At 37.1% G+C, this 20,679-nt stretch overlaps 1 protein-coding gene across 20 annotated transcripts in view; it reads left to right on the plus strand.

Moving 5' to 3' along the window:
- PREPL (prolyl endopeptidase like) overlaps positions 1-20,679 on the plus strand; it is a 56,002-nt gene that overhangs the window by 15,543 nt on the left and 19,780 nt on the right. For 10 of the 20 annotated variants that reach the window (XM_008980755.5, XM_078349425.1, XM_008980751.5 and 7 more), the window contains 6 exons: positions 3,553-3,675; positions 5,782-5,848; positions 6,414-6,620; positions 7,821-7,956; positions 13,526-13,742; positions 14,341-14,526. In XM_008980755.5, the coding sequence (XP_008979003.1) occupies positions 3,601-3,675; positions 5,782-5,848; positions 6,414-6,620; positions 7,821-7,956; positions 13,526-13,742; positions 14,341-14,526 (888 nt within the window). In that variant the 5' untranslated portion in view covers positions 3,553-3,600. The remainder of the gene's footprint in view (positions 1-3,552; positions 3,676-5,781; positions 5,849-6,413; positions 6,621-7,820; positions 7,957-13,525; positions 13,743-14,340; positions 14,527-20,679) is intronic. The other 10 variants (XM_078349422.1, XM_078349428.1, XM_078349418.1 and 7 more) reach the window with 1 other exon arrangement.

Here is a 20,679-nt window from a genome sequence, read left to right on the forward strand (position 1 = left end):
ATAAATGTCTTTGAAAAGTGTCTGTTCATATCCTTTGCTCACTTTTTGATGGGGCTGTTTGTTTTTTTCTTGTAAATTTGTTTAAGTTCTTTGTAGATTCTGGATATTAGCCCTTTGTCAAATGGCTAGATTACAAAAATTTTCTCTCATTCTGTAGATTGTGAAACAATTATATGTTTCTTGAAGATCCAAGAAAGCTACCTTTGAAAACATCTGGGCTTGCTGTCTCTTTCAAGAATGGGACACTTAATTACCAATTTAATTTCTTTAAGAGTTAGTGACTTACATAGCTTTTCTATTTCTTGAGTCAGTTATGGTAATTATTTTTTCCTTCTGGAAAATTACCCATTTCATTTATTTTCAAATAGATTCACATAAAGTTTATTGTGATATTTAAAAATCTCTATTGTATCTGTAATTATGCCTTTTTCACTTCTCATATATTTTTCTTTGTATTAATTTTGTGATGTTTGTATTTAATAGGTTTCTAAAAGAGCCAACTTTTACTTTGATTCCTTTAGTTTCTTTGTTATCAATTTAATTGCAACAAATTAAGTTTTTTCTTTCTTTTACTTCCTTCAGATTTACTCTTTTTCTGTTTTCCTAAATTGAAATGTTTCATATGGCATTCTGTTTTTCTATTGCTGTGGATTTCTGTTTTTTCAATATATTTGTTTATTATTTATTATTATTTTTGTTGCTCAAATTGTCCAAAATGTGGTCAGAAAAACCCCTTCAGTTGACACTTGTATTCTTTTGACATGTCTCCATTAAACTTTGAGGGCGTCCTTATTTTCTAGCAGAAGATTTCCCAAGCCTACCATGTATTTTCTCCCGGCCCTGGCCTTAGAATTAGCCGTTTACTAATGGCTAATTAGTCCTGACTGAAGGGCTGTCCAGTGTCTTTCTACTTCACCATTTTTCTATCTTTAGAGTTCACCATCTTTGCCATGATAAAGTTAACACACATCTTTCTCCTTTTTATAACAGTTTTCATTGTTAAAATGATTTTGTGGAGGGTCACTTGGGAAGTAGGAAGGAGTACTTCTTTTTACCACTAATGGAATGATTCTGTATCTGTAACCTTCTTAAAATCTGACAATAAAGCCATCCTTACTTCAGCTCCATTGGGTAGTATATGCCCTTAAAACAACTAGACTATTTAAAGCATTGAGATACCTGGTTAAAATGGATGGCGTTAGCTGTATATCCTAATGATATTGCTAGCTGAAATTGAAATGAAAGCTTAAAACACATAACAGGTGTCCTTGGGACAGAAAAAAAAAAAACAAGTAATTTGGAGTACTTTATGAATATTATATAAAGTCTCAGTTTCCATGGGAATAATTCCTTTGGAAGAATTAGTTAGGAAGCTTTTGAGTTCTGCTTGAATTTCATTAAGGCAATCAGAAATCCTGTTGTTTTCAGAGTATTTTGGTTCAGATAAGCTCAATTTATTTGGATTTAATGTAAAGTTAAGAAGATGAGTTTTGGAGCCAGCTCTGTTGCTTTTAGCTCTGTGTTGGCTATGGCTTTTAGTAAGAATGAGTAGAAGTGACAGAACCCAGCTCTATGACCTAGAATATGCTAGAAGCTGCAGGGTAGCAGAGAGAGATAATCCTGATTCTACTTCAAAAGTTTTAATGGAGATTACAGAACAGACAATTCTGCATCTAGAAATGCAAAGGCAGCTCCTATTGCTATGTTACGGTTTCAGGATAGAATTCTAGTCATCTTCTGACTTCTGATGATGATATGAGGGGATTATTGATATAGATATGCCTCACCACTTTAAAGATCAACCATAGATTTTTGTAGAAATGCTTTAAAAAATGAATGAAAAATTAACATATAAGCCTCCAGTATTTGATCTTCAAATACTTAGTCAAAAGATTAACTGTATGGGGTGAGGTGGCATACTCCTATCGTCCCATCTACTTGGGAGGCTGAGGCAGGAGGATTGTTTGAGCCCAGGAGTTTGAGTCTAGCCTGCACAACATAGTGATACCCTGTCTCTTAAAAACTTAGAAAATTATGTGATTGGAATAGAAGCTAAATGATTGAGACTATCATAGCAACCATTATTGGTAATTCAAATCTAATTCAAATAATAATGTATCTCAAAAAAATCAAAAAGGAAAACCTTTGTAAAAATGATTCTTTTCCATTTAATTTAGGGATTCTTCTATTCTTGTGTTTTAGATTGTAAACTCTTTGTAATATAAACTAGGTTTATAGTTTACATTCTCTACGGTGTTGGTAAAGTATGGACACATTCATTTATGCAATAAATATTTTCCAGCTGTTGGAGATCCTTTCCAAAAACTTAAGTTCTCCACCCCTCTCACCAGCACAAATCACTGTACAGTTGTCGTCTTTGGCAGAGAGCTGAAGTAAAGAATCTTGGCCAGAATTCTTTTGGTTAAATAAAGCAAACCATTGCAGTGTTGAGTTATTGAATACTTTTTAAATTTGAAAACTGAGGTTTTGCTTTATCCAAATTATAATGATTTATATTATAATTATTTGCTTACCAGAAGTCAAATAAAGTTCTTAGCTTATTAGTCACTCCCAGTAAGACACAGTGAATGCTTATTTAGCTTTCATCTATCTCTTCCTCATGTTCACTAATTTTCTGTTGTTTTTCCTGGTTCTTCCTTTCATGAAGTGAACATACTATTTTTTTCTTAAACCGAAAAAGAAGCTCTGTTTCACTAGGCATTAATTTTTTCCCTCGCTCTCTTTTTTTTGTGTGTGTATGTATTTTTTATAGAGACAGAGTCTCACCATGTTGCCCAGGCTGGTCTTGAACTCCTGGGCTCAAGTGATCCACTCTCCTTGGCCTCCCAACGTGCTGGGGTTACAGGTGTGAGCCACTGCACCCAGCCAGTTCACTTTTTGATTTGATAAACAGTTAGGTTTTGGGGGTTAGTTATTCCCACAAGAAAAGAAAAGTATATCCCTTGGTTCTCAGACCCATGTAAATTTTAAAAAATTTAAAAGTAAAAAATTATAGTTAATAAAGTAGGAAAATATTTCTTATCATTCTGGCTCTGAATAAAATAATAATGAACATTTATTAGTAATGATAATGCCTTCCTCCTCTTTGTTATTTCCCTCCTTTTAGGAGGTACTTCAGTACTTATAAAACTCGAAAGATTTTTTTCTCTACCTGACTTTCCTATTAAATATGTAAAAGTTCATGAAACTTTCTTTTCTCCTTAATTGTATGTGAATTTTCCCCATAGTATTTCTGAACATTTCTCCTGAGCTTCTTAGTATTCCTGCTTCTTAAGGACTTATTCATCTAAAATAATAGTTATAACCATCAAATGTCTTATTCTTTGTTTACTTTTTTCAATGAAAAAGAGATCATTTTATTGATGAGCCTAGGAAAGAGCATTTAAAATGTGTGAAATGGATATTATTTAATCTTATGTCTTTTTTTGTGCAAGTATTACAATGTTGGGTCTACATACCTACTTATCTTTAAAAGCAAAAGTTGTTTTCCCCTAGTTTGAAACGCTTTGATCATAACAAACCTTTTTCCAGGATCTTCAGCCTGTTAAACAAGAAAACGAAAAACCCCTTCCAGAAAACATGGATGCATTTGAAAAAGTGAGAGCAAGATTAGAAACACAGCCACAAGAGGAATATGAAATCATCAATGTGGAAGTAAGATATCTCATGTCTTTTTTTAAAAAAATTGATATTACCAATCAAGATGCAAATGAGATACCTTGCAATTTAGAGACATAATCCACATCAAGATTATACTGCTTTTGGTCTTTAAAATAAGCTAAAAAACCTAAAGCAAAGACTTCACAGATTGTGATCACGGATTGTGATCCTTTACATCTTTCAATAAGTGTAAATATCAAAACTAAAATGAATTTTCAACTGTAATATATTAATTCTGGTTTTTGCAAACAATCAGTTCTGATTTATAAGTAAATTTAAGAGACAGGGTCTCACTGTGTTGCCCAGGCTGATCTTGAACTCCTGGACTCAAGCAACCCTCCCACCTCAGCCTCCCAAAGTGCTAAGATTATGGTTTTGAACCACCATACCTAGCCCTGATTTAAAAATTTTTATTAAACTAGCTCATACTTTGTTATTTGAAAATTATTTGATTGTTCTAAATTTTTTTAATAAAACGAATTAACTTTAGTATAATACCATGAAAGCCAAGTATCTGTTTAACCATTTCATGGTTATCACAATCATAAATATTCAATCAAAATGAATTGAGGGCCGGGCACAGTGGTTTACGCCTGTAGTCCCAGCACTTTGGGAGGCCGAGATGGGTGGATCACGGGGACAAGAGATCGAGACCATCCTGGTCAACATGGTGAAACCCCGTCTCTATGAAAAATACAAAAAATTAGCTGGGCACGGTGGCGCATGCCTGTAATCCCAGCTACTCAGGAGGCTGAGGCAGGAGAATTGCCTGAACCCAGGAGGCGGAGGTTGCAGTGAGCCGAGATCGCGCCATTGCACTCCAGCCTGGGTAACAAGAGCGAAACTTCGTCTCAAAAAAACTACAAAAAATAATTGGGCATGGTGGCGGGTTCCTGTAGTCTCAGCTACTTGGGAGGCTGAGGCAAGAGAATCACTTGAACCCAGGATGTAGAGGTTGCAGTGAGCCGAGATGGCGCAGCCTGGGTGACAGTGCAAGACTCTATCTCAAAAAAAAAAGAAGAAATGAATTGAACCTGCATGTTCCAAATTTTTCAATAAGATTGGAAAATAGAACCACAGTAAGTGAAAATCACCTACATAGTAGAATGGAAATAGTAGGTAAAGAATAACTCCACATTCAAATTAACTAGCAGATAACAAATGTGTTGTAAGCCACTGAAATCATATCAGTCAATTACATTTAATATGTAGGCGTTAGACAAGAATACCTTTTTTTTTTTTTTGAGACGGAGTTTCGTGCTTGTTACCCAGGCTGGAGTGCAGTGGTGTGATCTCGGCTCACGGCAACCTCCGCCTCCTGGGTTCAGGCAATTCTCCTGCCTCAGCCTCCTGAGTAGCTGGGATTACAGGCACGCGCCACCATGCCCAGCTAATTTTTTGTATATTTTTTAGTAGAGACGGGGTTTCACCATGTTGACCAGGATGGTCTCAATCTCCTGACCTCGTGATCCACCCGCCTCAGCCTCCCAAAGTGCTGGGATTACAGGCTTGAGTCACAGCGCCCGGCCAAGAACACCGTATTTTGGTAATATTCATTTTCTCAATTTCAAATTGTCTGTCTTGTCACCCCACAGCAGATGAAATACTTTGTGTAAAATCAAGGCTGTGTATAGTTGTTGGTGACAGCATATTTTAAAGGAAAGAATCTCAGAAAGTTATTGACTGGGTTTTCAGGCTAGTCTGAGCCACAGTTTCCTCCTCTGCATCATTTTGGATATCTTAAAGATTCCACTTGATTTCTGTTAATTGACTCCTGTAGTACAGATATCACATGTTTCTAAAATATAGCAGAAGTGTTTTGTACAGTCGTGAGAACGGACAGATTTCGTTAACCCTTTTCTTTACTGCCTCTTGTATTTATGTATTAAAAACCCCTCTAGTGGATATGAACATATGAAAATCCTATCTTATCAACTATATTGTAAAAAATGGTCCATTTTATATTTCATATGTGCTCATTCATATACTTCAACAGGTCTGTTTTTTTATAAGAGGCCTCATTTCTTCTTCTTCTTGAATACTCAGACCATGAAAAGGTTAATTAAATTATTAAGTAAACTGTGTTTCTTTTATCGTCAGGTTAAACACGGTGGTTTTGTTTATTACCAAGAAGGTTGTTGCTTGGTTCGTTCCAAAGATGAAGAAGGTATGCCACAATATTTCTTTTTACATGATTTTATATTTTAATGGGAAATTTATTAATTTCTCAAAGTTAAAGACACTTTTTAAAGATTATTTCTGAATGTTTTTTTAAATGACTACTTTTTAATCTCTGAGTTTATGTAAGACATAGTTAAATACTACACTGAGAAGCTTTGGCAGGGAGAATGGAGATGGGATCCAACATTTTTTTGAGCATCTGCTCAAAAATCTGCTCATAGTCTTAGGTACTATGCTAGGCACTTGACATATATTATTGATTGTCATTTATATTTACTTACTTTCTAGGTTCTGTATGGTCTGTAAATACTAAACTAGACTGTAACAATCCCAAATACTGTCTCATAGGTTGATGCATAGAATAATATTGAATAGTGTAAGATAATATTAAATAACTTGTCAGTTTATGTACAAGTTAAGCTGCCATCATTGTTGAAAGAAGCTAGGATATGGCCTCTTACAGAATGGGAATTCTGATTTAAAACATTAAAATACAGTTTTAATTTTTTAAATTACTTTAAATTATCACTTTCATATTTTTCTTTATGCAGCAGACAATGATAATTATGAAGTGTTGTTCAATTTGGAGGAACTGAAATTAGACCAGCCCTTCATTGATTGTATCAGAGTTGCTCCGGATGAAAAATATGTGGCTGCCAAGATAAGAACTGAGGATTCTGAAGCATCTACCTGTGTAGTTATCAAGCTCAGCGATCAGCCTGTAATGGAAGCTTCTTTCCCAAATGTGTCCAGTTTTGGTAAGCCACCCACCGAAATAGTCCTCTGTTTCAAAAGGCAACAGTAACACTTTTGAAACATTTTTTTTGTCCCACTTGAGTGAGGGAGAAGGTGAATGCCTAATCCATATATCCCTGTGGACTACACATCTTATTCAGGAGCCCTTCCCTTATTTAATTATATATCTAGTTGGGTAATTTTGAAATCTTCGTGTTTTTAAAAGAGTTACAGAGTCCAGGTTGTATCACATATTTTGATTTATCAGTAATTCTTTGCCAAATTATTATTTAGAATACATTTTTACACGTTAAGTTGCATCTTAATATTTTATTCAAATTTAAGCTTGAATACTTTTTTTAATTTTATGTTATCTTATAGAGCTGTTAACAGCAAACTGCCCAGAGTCATTACCAAAGAACTTCGGTATGTGTTGAACCTACTTACTTATCAATGGCAGCTGTGACATTTTTAGTAATAGAACTAACTTTAAATTGTATTATTTATCATTGAGTGGTCCATATGTTAGTTACATTTTGTCCTCTCTCTTCATTTTCTGCCATAATTTCTCCATTGTTTAACTAAATGTTGTTGCAATGAATTGAAATTATACCCTAACTGTTGAACTCTAAGACATACATTTTGTACATTTTAACCTCTAAAATCACATTATACATATTATACAATGATGCATATTATACAATGATGACTTAAAATCACTGTCAGCCAGGTGGCAGTCATGATGTAATTGTGTGCAAACTTCTGTTGACAGCTTCTGGTGGGATCAAGAATCAGCAACAAAATGTGTTTAGTAGTTGGAGATATCCTGTGGCTTGAAAGCAGACTAGGGAAGGTTTATGCATGAGAGAGCGATGCAGTATTTCCTCAGACTTAGTTTCAAGTTGTAGAGTGAAACAGAATTCACCTCCTAAAAGCAAATGTGACTTTACCAACGTCTTTCCTAAATATTGAGCATTTAGCTCTTATTTAGAAACTTGAGTACCCTGAGACCGATAACTACTTGAAAACTTGGAACTGGTATAGTAGTGGTTTATTCTCAGGAAAGCTCTCTGGCTTATATACAATACAGATTAGATACAGTCAAATATTTGGATTTCCAGGGATAAACTTGCATATCTTCTCATTGGCATTCAAAATTAGAATGTGCTGTGCTTTATGGTATGTAGGTGATTATTTATAATTCTTTCATTATTTTCTTTCAGAATGGGTAAAGGATGAGGAAGATGAAGATGTTTTATTCTATACCTTTCAGAGGAACCTTCGCTGTAATGATGTATATCGAGCTACTTTTGGTGATAACAAACGTAATGAACGTTTTTACACGGAAAAAGACCCAAGGTACTAAAATAATCTAATCAAATCTTTTAATCCAGAACATTTCTCCAGTTAAAGTACTGACCCTGGTTGACTTAAAATGTTTATTTTTATTAAAACCAAGAATAATAAAGCTAAAATTATCATTCTTTTATTAGTTGTTTGTGATCAAAATTGGAGTCTCATAATATTCAAACTCAGAGTAAACACAAATGCATCATTAACAATTTATTATTAAAAATATTAAAATATCATAAACAATTTATTATTAAAAATTTATTATTAAAAATATAATGTGAATTATATATAGTTGTAACTGCAACATAGTTGATTCATGTAAATTTATAATGCTGACTTAGAACTGCTAGATTGTGAACAGACTGAGTCTGTTTCACCTTTGCATCTTGATAAGCAGGGTGCCAGGTTTCTATAAGTGTTATTTAGTCAGTGTCTATTGCTTGAGTAAATGGTATATTTAGGTAGGTATCCCTCTTCCAAACTAAAACCCCTTGTCCCTGATGATTGTTGAGCACCTTTTAACCATTACATTTTTAGTAATATATAGAAGAATTTAAAGTATGTCTTGCTACTAAATTATGAATTAAAACTAACTCAAAAATGTGTGATTGTGCTAGTTGAAAAACTTTGAATATATGTTATTGTGTCAATGGTGTATCAAGGAAAAAAGATGCATTTTTAAAAGACTAAAAGGAAATATACCCAAAGTACTAACAATGTTTCTTTTCTACTTTTCTTTCTTTTTGTAATAAGCATTATTATTTTTATAATCATAGAGAAAATACATTTTAAATTTAAAAATAAGTCTCAATAGAAATAATTGGAAAAAAGATTAACCTCTGGTTGTTTACATTTCTTATATTCTCTTAGACACATTCTACCATAGAGGCACTTGCGTTCTCACTTCCTATAACCACATATCTACCAATTATTTAATCAAGTGGTTTATTTTTGATTTGTCATCACCAAACAAAGCAAACAAAAATAGTTAAAAATAGCAAAGAAAGTGTTAAAAATAAAGAGCAAAGTAGGGTAGGGGACTTGCCCTACAATTATATATTAAAGCACCTATGACAGTAAAAATGACACAAAATGATAGACAAATAATGGAGCCTAGAATAAATAATTCTAAACAGATCCTAGTATATATGAAGATTTATATGATAAAAGGCATCACAAACTAATGAAAAACGAATGGGTGTTATTTTATAATGCAGTGGAAAATACTATTTGGAAAAAAATAATTTTTATCGTTACGTATGTCAGCATATATTCCCAAGAAATTTAAAGAATCAACTGAGGGTTGATGATCCAAGATGGCCGATCGCTAACATCCGGGGATTGCAGCTCTCAGGGAAGGTGCGGAGAACTAGAGGACGCCACACTTTCAGACAAATTCTGGTCGCTCACGGAGCAGGAGATCCCCCAGTGGAGGAAACACATGGGTGGCCAGCGCGACTCTCGTGGCCGGTGTAGTGGTTCCGCTGGCACCTCGGCGTGGCAGCTCTCGGAGCAAAGTAAACAGGTTCGGAGGACCTGCACGGGTCCCCAGCAGGACACCAGAGCCTGGCGCAGCCGCTGAGACGGCACCTTGGTGCGAGAGCGCTCGGCGCAGAGTAAACAGGACCGGTTTCCCTTCTAACCGAGGTTTGGAGCCCCGGGAAGGCAGAGTCGCCTACTACGGACACAAGAAGGAAGCCCAACAGGAGAATCCTGGGCAGAAAAGCACGATCAGTTTTAACGCCGCTGCTCTGGCCCTGGGAACTAACAACCTGGACGCCCACTCAAGAGACCTAATCTGAAAGTTGGTAATTTCAAAGAGACAGGAGGATAAATTTACAATGACGGGAAGAAACCAGCATAAAAAAGCTGAGAATACTCAAAATCAGAACGCCTCTCCCTCTAAAGATGATCACAGTTCCACATCAACAATGGAACAAGGCTTGATGGAGAACGAGCGCATCCCAATGACAGAATCACTCTTCAAGGAATGGATAATAAGAAACTTCGGTGAGTTAAAAGACCATGTTGTAGCCCAACGTAAAGAAACTAGGAACTTTGAAAAAAGGTTTGATGAAATCCTATTGAGAATAGACAACTTAGAGCGGCGTATGAGTGAATTAATGGAACTAAAGAATACAATACAGGAGCTCCGAGAAGTATGCACAGGTTTAAACACTCGAATTGTTCAAGCAGAAGAAGGGATATCAGAGGTCAAAGTCCAACTTAATGAAATAAAACATGAAGAAAAGATTAGAGAAAAAAGGATAAAAAGGAATGAGCAAAGTCTCCAAGAAATGTGGGACTATGTGAAAAGACCAAATTTACGTTTGATAGGTGTACCTGAATGCGACGGAGAGAATGAATCCAAGCTGGAAAATACCCTTCAGGATATTATTCAGGAAAATTTTCCTAAACTAGCAAAGCAGGTCAACATTCAACCCCAGGAAATACAGAGAACACCACAAAGATATTCCTCAAGAAGAGCAACCCCAAGGCACATAATCGTTAGATTCACCAGGGTTGAAACGAAGGAGAAAATACTAAGGGCAGCCAGAGAGAAAGGTCATGTTAGCCACAAAGGCAAGCCTATTAGACTTACAGCAGATCTCTCAGCAGAAACTCTACAAGCCAGAAGAGAGTGGGGGCCAATATTTAACATTCTCAAAGAACAGAACCTTCAGCCCAGAATTTCATATCCAGCCAAACTAAGCTTCACAACTGAAGGAAAAATAAAATCTTTTATGAACAAGCAAGAACTCAGAGATTTTATTACCACCAGGCCTGCTTTACAAGAGCTTCTGAAAGAAGCATTACACACAGAAAGAAGCAACCAGTATTAGCCTTTCTAAAAATACACCAAAAAGTAAAGAGCACCAACATAAAGAAGAATTTACACCAACGAATGGATAAAACAGCCAGTCAACATCAAATGGCAGTAACCCTAAATTTAAATTGACTAAATCCCCCAATCAAAAGACACAGCCAAAACCCAATGGCATGTTACATCCAGACCTGTTTCACATGCAAGGATACACAAAGACTCAAAGGGATGGAGAAAGATTTACCAACCAAACGGAGAGCAAAAATAAATAATAAATAAATAAAAAGCCGGAGTTGCAATTCTCGTATCGGAGAAAATAGATTTTAAAGCAACAAAGATATAGTGGTAAAAGGATCAATGCAACAACAAGAGCTAACGATCCTAACACCCAGATACGAGACTTAGATTCAATGAGACAGAAAATTAATAAGGATATCAAGGACTCGAACTCAGATCCGGAACAAGTAAACTTAATAAATATTCATAGAGCTCTCCACTTCAAATACACAAAATATACATTCTTGTCAATACCACATCACACCTACCCATAAGTTTAAATGAAACATTGATTGGCCATTATTAATACTCAATTTTTTTCAAAATAAAGCAATATTTCCATTTACTCTCCCTCTTTCTCTTCCTCTTTCTTCCTCTCCTTTACTTATTTTTTTTTTCTTTCCTTCTCTCAAAAAAAAAAGAAATCAACTTGTAAACCTCTAGATCCAGGTCGGCAATGTCTCTCTCATTGCTTGATTTCCTTCCTTCCCTTCCCTCCCTCCCTCCCTCCCTCCCTCCCTGCTTCCTCCCTTCTTTCCTTCCTTCCTTCATCCCTTCCTTCCTCCCTACCGTCCTTCTTCCCTCCCTCACCGCTTCCTCCCTTCCTTCCTTCCTTCATCCCTACCGTCCTTCTTCCCTCCCGTCCTTCTTCCCTCCCTTCCTGCCTTCCTTGCCCCCCCCAAAAAAAAAAAAAAAAGAATCAACTGAGAAGAAAAAAATTTTTTTAATGATTTGGTTGGAGTATTTTTGAGACATAAAATCAGTGTAAGAAATCACAAAGGGTAGTAACAGTCTTGATTCCCTAAAATATTAAACTCAAATCAAAAACTATTGCAAGTAGTTAAAATCTAGATAACAAAATGGAGGAAAGTGTATTCAACAAAAAGAAAGTTAATATTCTTAATTTTTTTTTTTACACGGAGTTGTGCTCTGTCACACAGACTGGAAGCAGTGGTGCAATCTCAGCTCACTGCAGCCTCTGCCTTTTGGGTTCAAGTCATTCTCCTGTCTCAGCCTCCTGAGTAGCTGGGATTAAGGCATCTGCCACCATGCCCGGCTAATTTTCGTATTTTTTGTGGAGACAGGGTTTCACCATGTTGGCCAGGGTGGTCTTGAACCCCTGATCTCAGGTCATCCACCTGCATCGGCCTCCCAAAGTGCTGGGATTACAGGCGTGAGCCACTGCGCCCAGCCAGTATTCTTAATTGATAAAGAACTATTTACATCTCAATCATTTAAGCTACATTCCAAGTTTAAAACGGACACAGACATTTCACAAAAGAAATACGATTGACAGATAAACATGGTAATGTGATCCAATCAGAAGAAATTTTACCCACTTATAAGCAGTTGTTATTTGAGGGTATGGGATACTTTACATTTTTCAGTAGTTTCAGTATGAATTACTTTTATAATAAGGAAAAATATAAATATAATGTGTAAAGCCACCCAGTATGTTAGTATAGTGCTTCTAGGATATTATTTGATTGTATTCATCAAGTCATAAACATACATGTAATTATTAGTATTTCCATTCCTAAAAATTTGTTCTGGGAAATAATTGTAAAGATCATGAAAGGGGAAAATATCTTCATGAATATGTTCCTCGTATTCAATATATTGTTTATTATAATGAAACATTAAAATCTAAATTTTTAAGAATTATGATATATTAGGTGGCCATTAAACCTGTTATAATAATAGGTAGCCATTAAAAATAGTAATCATAAAGACTTTCAATTCATGTAGAGAGTATTGATATTACATGAAGAAATACAGAATCAAAAATTGTATCTATAATTACATCTATTTAAAAACATGCATAAAATATAAATATACCTTAGAAGGAAAAATGGAAAAAGTAAAATAGCTATGTTAATGTTTTAAATGTGTTACATTAGTAAGATTGTGAGAGGTTTTCTTCGTATTCTATTTTGTCGTAAAAACTGGGAGAAAGGAAAAAATATTCTAAGATGCGTATCAGAGAAAGAAGAAAATAAAAATAACTATTTTATTCCCTATTTATATCTCCTATAGAAAGTTTATTTTCTCTTCTCAGCAGAAAGCCCTATTATCTTCTCATGTGACTGAGAAATGATGTCTCTATTTACCTTTAAATACATCCAAATAAAGACGGATTAATAGATGTGTGATAAAAGTAAATATAGCAAAATGTTAGCATTGATGGAATCTAGGTGGTTTTTTCAACTTTTCTGTATTTTGGAAAAACATTTATGATAAAATGTTACCAATAAATGATTTTGAATGCCCATTAGGAGAAAATGAGAAAAATAATACCTAATCGTTAAAGTTACAAGTGATATTCACTAAGAATTATTTTTATTTCCTATCTGCATTATAAATCAACATGTATACTGACCACCTCTGAGATACTATCCTTAACAAGGTAGCATGCATCTGAAATAAACTGTGATCTCACGTTTCTCTCTCTCTCCTCTCTCTCTCTCTCTCTAGCTACTTTGTTTTCCTTTATCTTACAAAAGACAGTCGATTCCTCACCATGAATATTATGAACAAGATGACGTCTGAAGTGTGGTTGATAGATGGCCTGAGCCCTTGGGACCCACCAGTACTTATCCAGAAGCGAATACATGGGGTCCTTTACTATGTTGAACACAGAGATGATGAATTATACATTCTCACTAATGTTGGAGAGCCTACAGAATTTAAGGTAATCGGATGCTCCTTGTCCCCATTTGGGCTGTTAAGAAGTGTCACATTTCCATCAACAACATTTCTTGCTCTAAGAGTTCATTGTTTTATAAATTGATGCCACCTTCCTAACCAACCCCCTTTCTTTACCCTTAGAGCTAATGCCTCTACATATTTTAATTGTGCTTAAAAAGTTAGTAGATAAAACATATTCTGTCCTGAGCCTATGTTATCAAAACCAAACTTAGCAGCTTAAAAGAGCAAACTTATAAACTTGTGATTTTATGAGTTGGCAATGTGGATTGATCTCAGGCACTTCTTCTGCTGGTATCAGCTAAGCTCACTGATATATCTGTAGTCAGCTAGCTGTCAGTGCCCTCACTCAAATGTCCAGTGGTTGGCTAAGCACTGGATCATACTGTCTCGCCACCCAGCAGGCTAGTCAGGACTCATTCATATGGTGATGGTCACACTTTATCCCTGATGCAAAGTTAGTTCCTTCAGCTCTTCATATGGTGGTGAGGACTACTGTGGTCTAGTTCTCAGTGATTTCATCTCTGGATGTTGTAGCCCTCATGTTTTCTTATCTATATGTCTTCTAACTTTGTTCCACATAGCTAATGAGAACAGCGGCTGATACCCCTGCAATTATGAATTGGGATTTGTTTTTCACAATGAAGAGAAATACAAAAGTGATAGACTTGGACATGTTTAAGGATCACTGTGTTCTATTTCTGAAGCACAGCAATCTCCTTTATGTTAACGTGATTGGTCTAGCCGATGATTCAGTTCGGTCTCTAAAGGTATGTTTAACTTTCAGCAGTTAATACTGTTAATCAAAATATATATTCAGTTTAGCTTAATGAAACATCACATTTTGAATAGTAGCAGCAGTGTTCTTTTTCTTAAAAGGAATTTAATTTAAATGGAATTTTGCAAACTCACTGTCAGGTTTAGGAGGGTTATCTTAGAATTACTGAGAGGACCTTGCTTTTCATGCAGTTTTACTTAAAATACTGTCTTACAGCATGGACTTCAGAAGTATAGTTAAGTGCTAATATTTCTCTTTCTGTATGTCTCTCTATCTCACATATCTCTACAACTTCTATGTATAGCAATAACTCAAGCCAAACCTGGTAGCCAATGCCTAACCACTGACTGCTGCTCCCCCATCCCACATCCCCAGCAGGGACAGTAGTGGTACCCAGTGTGTTTTAGTCACTACATGTTGTGTCTGCATCATCTTCTCTTTGCCAGTTTTCTTACCCACGGGGGATGCAGGGAGCAAACTTTGGTTTCTTTCAGTGTAGGAATAGCAGTGGTCTCCACAGCAGCACAGAAGGGTAATAGTGGCAAGACTGCTTGGCAGGCTGACTAGTTGATACTGCTTGTGGCTACCAGGAAAGATAATTTGCCTTCAAAAGTGAACTTCCTAAAATCGGTGAATGACAACCTTATTGCCTAGTTTTAAAGCAGCATTAACATGTGAGTTAAGGTAGTAGGCACTGAAGGGAAGAGGATGGGTTCCATTTTGTTTGATATGAAAAGAGTTACTGAGCCAGTTGATGAGCAAACAGCATAGACAGCTTACACCTCCCAAACTCCAGTATTGTCAAAACTCCTGTCAAAATGCAATTCCAGTCAATTCAGTGGCTTTTTATTGAACTTTTATGTGCATAATACTACATCAGGCATTACAGAGTGGAAAGCTGTTAAAGCAGAATATCTTAGCCTTGAAGATACAGTTAATCATAAGATTAGACTAGTACACAAAGGTTAAGTATGTCACGATTTAAATAAGTAGTATCAAAAATGTAAGATGTGCTGTGGGGCTCACACTAGAGAAGGAAAGCCCAGGAAAGCTTTTGGTAAAGTTGGTTGAATTTAAAATAAACCAGAGAGGAGAGAAAGGATTTTGACAGGTGGAGAAGAGATGGTATTCCAAGATGAGAAAGCCATCAGATGAAGCTCTATGCTGAAGCTCATCTGACATTCAGAAAATGTTTGAGGACCTGTTAATTGTTCTGTTTTATTGAAGTGCTCTACATTGGGAGATGAAGCCATGATTTGACTTTGGTTGAATGTCAATATGAGGAATTTATTAATAAATTATGGAAGATAACATTTGAAGTTTTTAAGCAGGGGAATGGTTTGAGGAGTGGCAGCCATATTAGGACACACTAAACCAAAAAGAAATGAGGGGCAGGAAGCTAGTTTTGAGATTGTTTTATTGGTATAAATAAGAACTGGAATAACTAAAATTCTCCAGCTACTCCCTAAAATCAGAAGATCAAATGTAATGTCCAGTCTCTTAGAACACTATGTAAGTGTCCTAAAACCAAAATGGTGATTGACTTGAGGGATTTCCTTATTGTCTTCATCTGCTGGAGTGCAAAGTATTTCTTTTCACTTGCTAATTTTTTAAAAAAATTTTAATATTAGTATTTTAGATAGCATTTCTTTTTTTTAACTTTTACTTTCAGGGGTACATGTGCAGGTTGGTTCAATAGATAAATTGTGTGTCACAGGAGTTTGATATACCTATTATTTTTAATATACCTATTATTTTGTTTGATATACCTATTATTACCCAGGTAATAAGCATAGTACCCAATAGGTAGCTTTTCAGTCCTCACCTCCTTCAACCCTCAGGTAGGCCCCAGTGTCTATTATTCTCTTCTTTGTGTCCATGTGTACTCAGTGTTTAGCTCCCACTTATAAGTGAGAACATGTGGTGTTTGATTTTGTTCCTCTGTTGGCTCACTTAGGATAATGGCCTCCAGCTTCAACAATATTGCTGAAAAGAACATTATCTCTTTCTTTTTTATGGCTGCATAGTATTCTATGGTGTATATGTACACATTTTCTTTATCCAGTCTATCATTGATGGGCATTTAAATTGATTCCCTGTCTTTGCTATTGTGATGAACATAATGCATACATGTGTCTTTATGGTAGAGCAATTTGCGTTCCTTTGGTTATATACTTAGTAATGAGATTGCTGAATTAAATGGTAGTTCTGTTTTACATTCTTTGAGAAATTCCCAAACTGCTTTCCACAACGGCTGAACTTAGATTTCCACTAGCAGTGGATAAGATTTCCCTTTTCTCTACAGCCTCACCATCATCTGTTGTATTTTGACTTTTTGACTACAGTCATTCTAACTGATGTGAGATGGTATTTCATTGTGGTTTGATTTTCATTTCTCTAATGATCAGTGATGTTGAGAATTTTTTTCATATGCCTGTTGGCTGCATGTATGTCTTCTTTTAAAAATATCTGTTCATGTCCTTTGCCCACTCTTTTATGGAGTAGGGTTTTTTTCTGTTTTTGATTATTTGTTTTGCTTGTTAATTTAAGTTCCTTATAAATTCTGGATACTAGACCTTCTTCAGATGCATAGTTTGTGAATATTTCCTCCCATTCTGTAGGTCGTCTGTTTACTCTGTTGATAGTTTCTTTTCCTGTGCAGGAGCTCTCTAGTTTCTATTTGCCAGGTTTTGTTTTTGTTGCAATTGCTTTTAGCATCTTTGTCATAAAGTCTTTGCCTTTGTCTAGAATTGTATTTCCTAGGTTTTCTTCAGGGGCTTTTACTGTCTTAGGCTTCACATTTAAGTCTTTAGTTCATTTTGAGTTGATTTTTATATATGGCATAAGGAAGGGGTCCAGATTTCAATCTTCTGCCTATGGCTAACCATTCACTTGTTAAATGATGCCAAATTTAGACATCTTCAGTTGGGAGACTGGTGGAGCATCTTCTTATTTCAGTCTATATGGATAGGAATGGGAGATAATATATAATTTCTAGCAATGCACTTGTTACCAAAAAATTCTATGTCAGGAAAGTTAGGAATATCATATGAAGTTTACTTTGCTATAATATGATTAAACTTCTAAGTAAATATGACCTTTTTATTGTTTGTAAGTATTCTTATTTTAAAGATATGCCCGTTTCCATGGTTTTAAATTCCACTAGAACAAACATTATGTCTTTAATTTATTCTGTATGTTGTATCTCTTCATTTTCTGACCCTTCCCAAATGATAGTTCTGTTATGACTTGTGTAATGTTCTAGTCATATTCAAGTGGAATTAAATACTACTTGGTCTTTCTGGTTAGTACCTGGTATATAATAAAGAGAATTTTAGCCAGGCATGGTGGCTCACGTCTATAATCCCAGCACTTTGGGAGGCTGAGGCGGGTGGATCACAAGGTCAGGAGATCAAGATCATCCTGGCTAACACGGTGAAACCCTATCTCTACTAAATATACAAAAAACTAGCCAAGCGTGGTGACACGTGCCTGTAGTCCCAGCTACATGGGAGGCTGAGGTAAGACAATCACTTGAACCCGGGAGGCAGAGTTTGCTGTGAGCCGAGATCACGCCATTACACTCCATCCTGGGCAACAGAGCGAGGCTCCATCTCAAAAAAAAAAAAAAAAAAAGAATTTTATAGATTAGACCCTTTTTATGAACCTGGATAACATGAATTAATATCCATAGTCACTGCCACACACAAAAGACAAAATCTTTAACCAAATCATGAGCGCATTATAAAATATTTCTACATGTAATAACTGCCTAGTGGGCAGTTGACTAAAAGATCTTTTTAAATTCAGTCTCATGCCTGTAATCCCAAGGCAAGCAGATCACCTGAGATCAGGAGTTTGAGACCACCCTGGCCAACATGGCGAAACCCTGTCTCTACTGAAAATACAAAAACTAGGCTGGGCGCGGTGGCTCAAGCCTGTAATCCCAGCACTTTGGGAGGCTGAGGCGGGTGAATCACGAGGTCAAGAGATCGAGACCATCCTGGTTTCCGTCTCTAATAAAAATACAAAAAATTAGCTGGCCATGGTGGCGCGTGCCTGTAATCCCAGCTACTCAGGACGCCGAGGCAGGAGAATTGCCTGAACCCAGGAGGTGGAGGTTGCGGTGAGCTGAGATCGTGCCATTGTACTCCAGCCTGGGTAACAAGAGCAAAACTCCATCTCAAAAAAAAAAAAGAAAATACAAAAACTAGTCAGGTATGGTGGCAGTCACCTGTAGTCCCAGCTATCCTGGAGGCTGAGGCAGGAGAGTTGCCTGAACCAGGGAGGTGGAGGCTGCAGTGAGCTGAGATCGTGCCTCTGCATTCCAGCCTGGATAACACAGCAAGACTCTGTCTCTAAATAAATAAATAAATTCTGAGAACGATCCAAGATGGCCGATCGCTAACATCCCGGGATTGCAGCTCTCAGGGAAGGCGCGGAGAACTAGAGGACGCCACACTTTCAGACAAATTCTGGTCGCTCACGGAGCAGAAGATCCCCCAGTGGAGGAAACACACGGGTGGCCAGCGCGACTCTCGTGGCCGGCGCAGCGGTTCTGCCGGCACCTCGGCACAGCAGCTCTCGGAGCAGAGTAAACAGGTTCGGAGAACCCGCATGGGTCCCCAGCAGGACACCAGAGCCGGGCGCAGCGGCTGCGACGGCACCTCGGCGCGGCAGCGCTCCGCGCAGAGTAAACGGGACCGGTTCCCCTTCTGACCAAGGTTTGGAGCCCCGGGAAGGCAGAGTTGCCCATTATGGACACAAGAAGGAAGCCAGACAGGAGAATCCTGGGCAGAAAAGCAACATCAGTTTTAACGCCGCTGCTCTGGCCCTGGGAACTAACAACCTGGACATCCACTCAAGAGACCTAATCTGGGCCGGGCGCGGTGGCTCAAGCCTGTAATCCCAGCACTTTGGGAGGCCGAGGCGGGTGGATCACGAGGTCAAGAGATCGAGACCATCCTGGTCAACATGGTGAAACCCCGTCTCTACTAAAAATATAAAAAAAATTAGCTGGGCATGGTGGCGTGTGCCTGTAATCCCATCTACTCGGGAGGCTGAGGCAGGAGAATTGCCTGAACCCAGGAGGTGGAGGTTGCGGTGAGCCGAGATCGCGCCATTGCACTCCAGCCTGGGTAACAAGAGCGAAACTCCGTCTCAAAAAAAAAAAAAGAGACCTAATCTGAAAGTTGGTAATTTCAAAGACAACAGGAGGATAAATCTACAATGATGGGAAGAAACCAGCGTAAAAAAGCTGAGAATACTCAAAGTCAGAACGCCTCTCCCTCTAAAGATGATCACAGTTCCACATCAACAATGGAACAAGGCTCGATGGAGAACGAGCGCATCCTGATGACAGAATCACTCTTCAAGGAATGGATAATAACAAACTTCGGTGAGTTAAAAGACCATGTTATAGCCCAACGTAAAGAAACTAGGAACTTTGAAAAAAGGTTTGATGAAATCCTATTGAGAATAGACAACTTAGAGAGGAGTATGAGTGAATTAATGGAACTGAAGGATACAATACAGGAACTCCGAGAAGTATGCACAGGTTTAAACACTCGAATTGTTCAAGCAGAAGAAGGGATATCAGATGTCAAAGTCCAACTTAATGAAATAAAACGTGAAGAAAAGATTAGAGAAAAAAGGATAAAAAGGAATGAGCAAAGTCTCCAAGAAATGTGGGACTATGTGAAAAGACCAAATTTACGTTTGATAGGTGTACCTGAATGCGACGGAGAGAATGAATCCAAGCAGGAAAATACCCTTCAGGATATTATTCAGGAAAATTTTCCTAAACTAGCAAAGCAGGTCAACATTCAACCCCAGATAATACAGAGAAGAACACCACAAAGATATTCCTCAAGAAGAGCAACCCCAAGGCACATAATCGTTAGATTCACCAGGTTTGAAACGAAGGAGAAAATACTAAGGGCAGCCAGAGAGAGAGGTCAGGTTACCCACAAAGGCAAGCCTATCAGAGTTACAGCAGATCTCTCAGCAGAAACTCTACAGGCCAGAAGAGAGTGGGGGCCAATATTCAACATCCTCAAAGAACAGAACCTTCAGCCCAGAATTTCATATCCAGCCAAACTAAGCTTCACAACTGAAGGAAAAATAAAATCTTTTATGAACAAGC

This window comes from Callithrix jacchus, chromosome 14 (assembly GCF_049354715.1).
Source record: "Callithrix jacchus isolate 240 chromosome 14, calJac240_pri, whole genome shotgun sequence".
Taxonomy (NCBI): domain Eukaryota; kingdom Metazoa; phylum Chordata; class Mammalia; order Primates; family Cebidae; genus Callithrix; species Callithrix jacchus.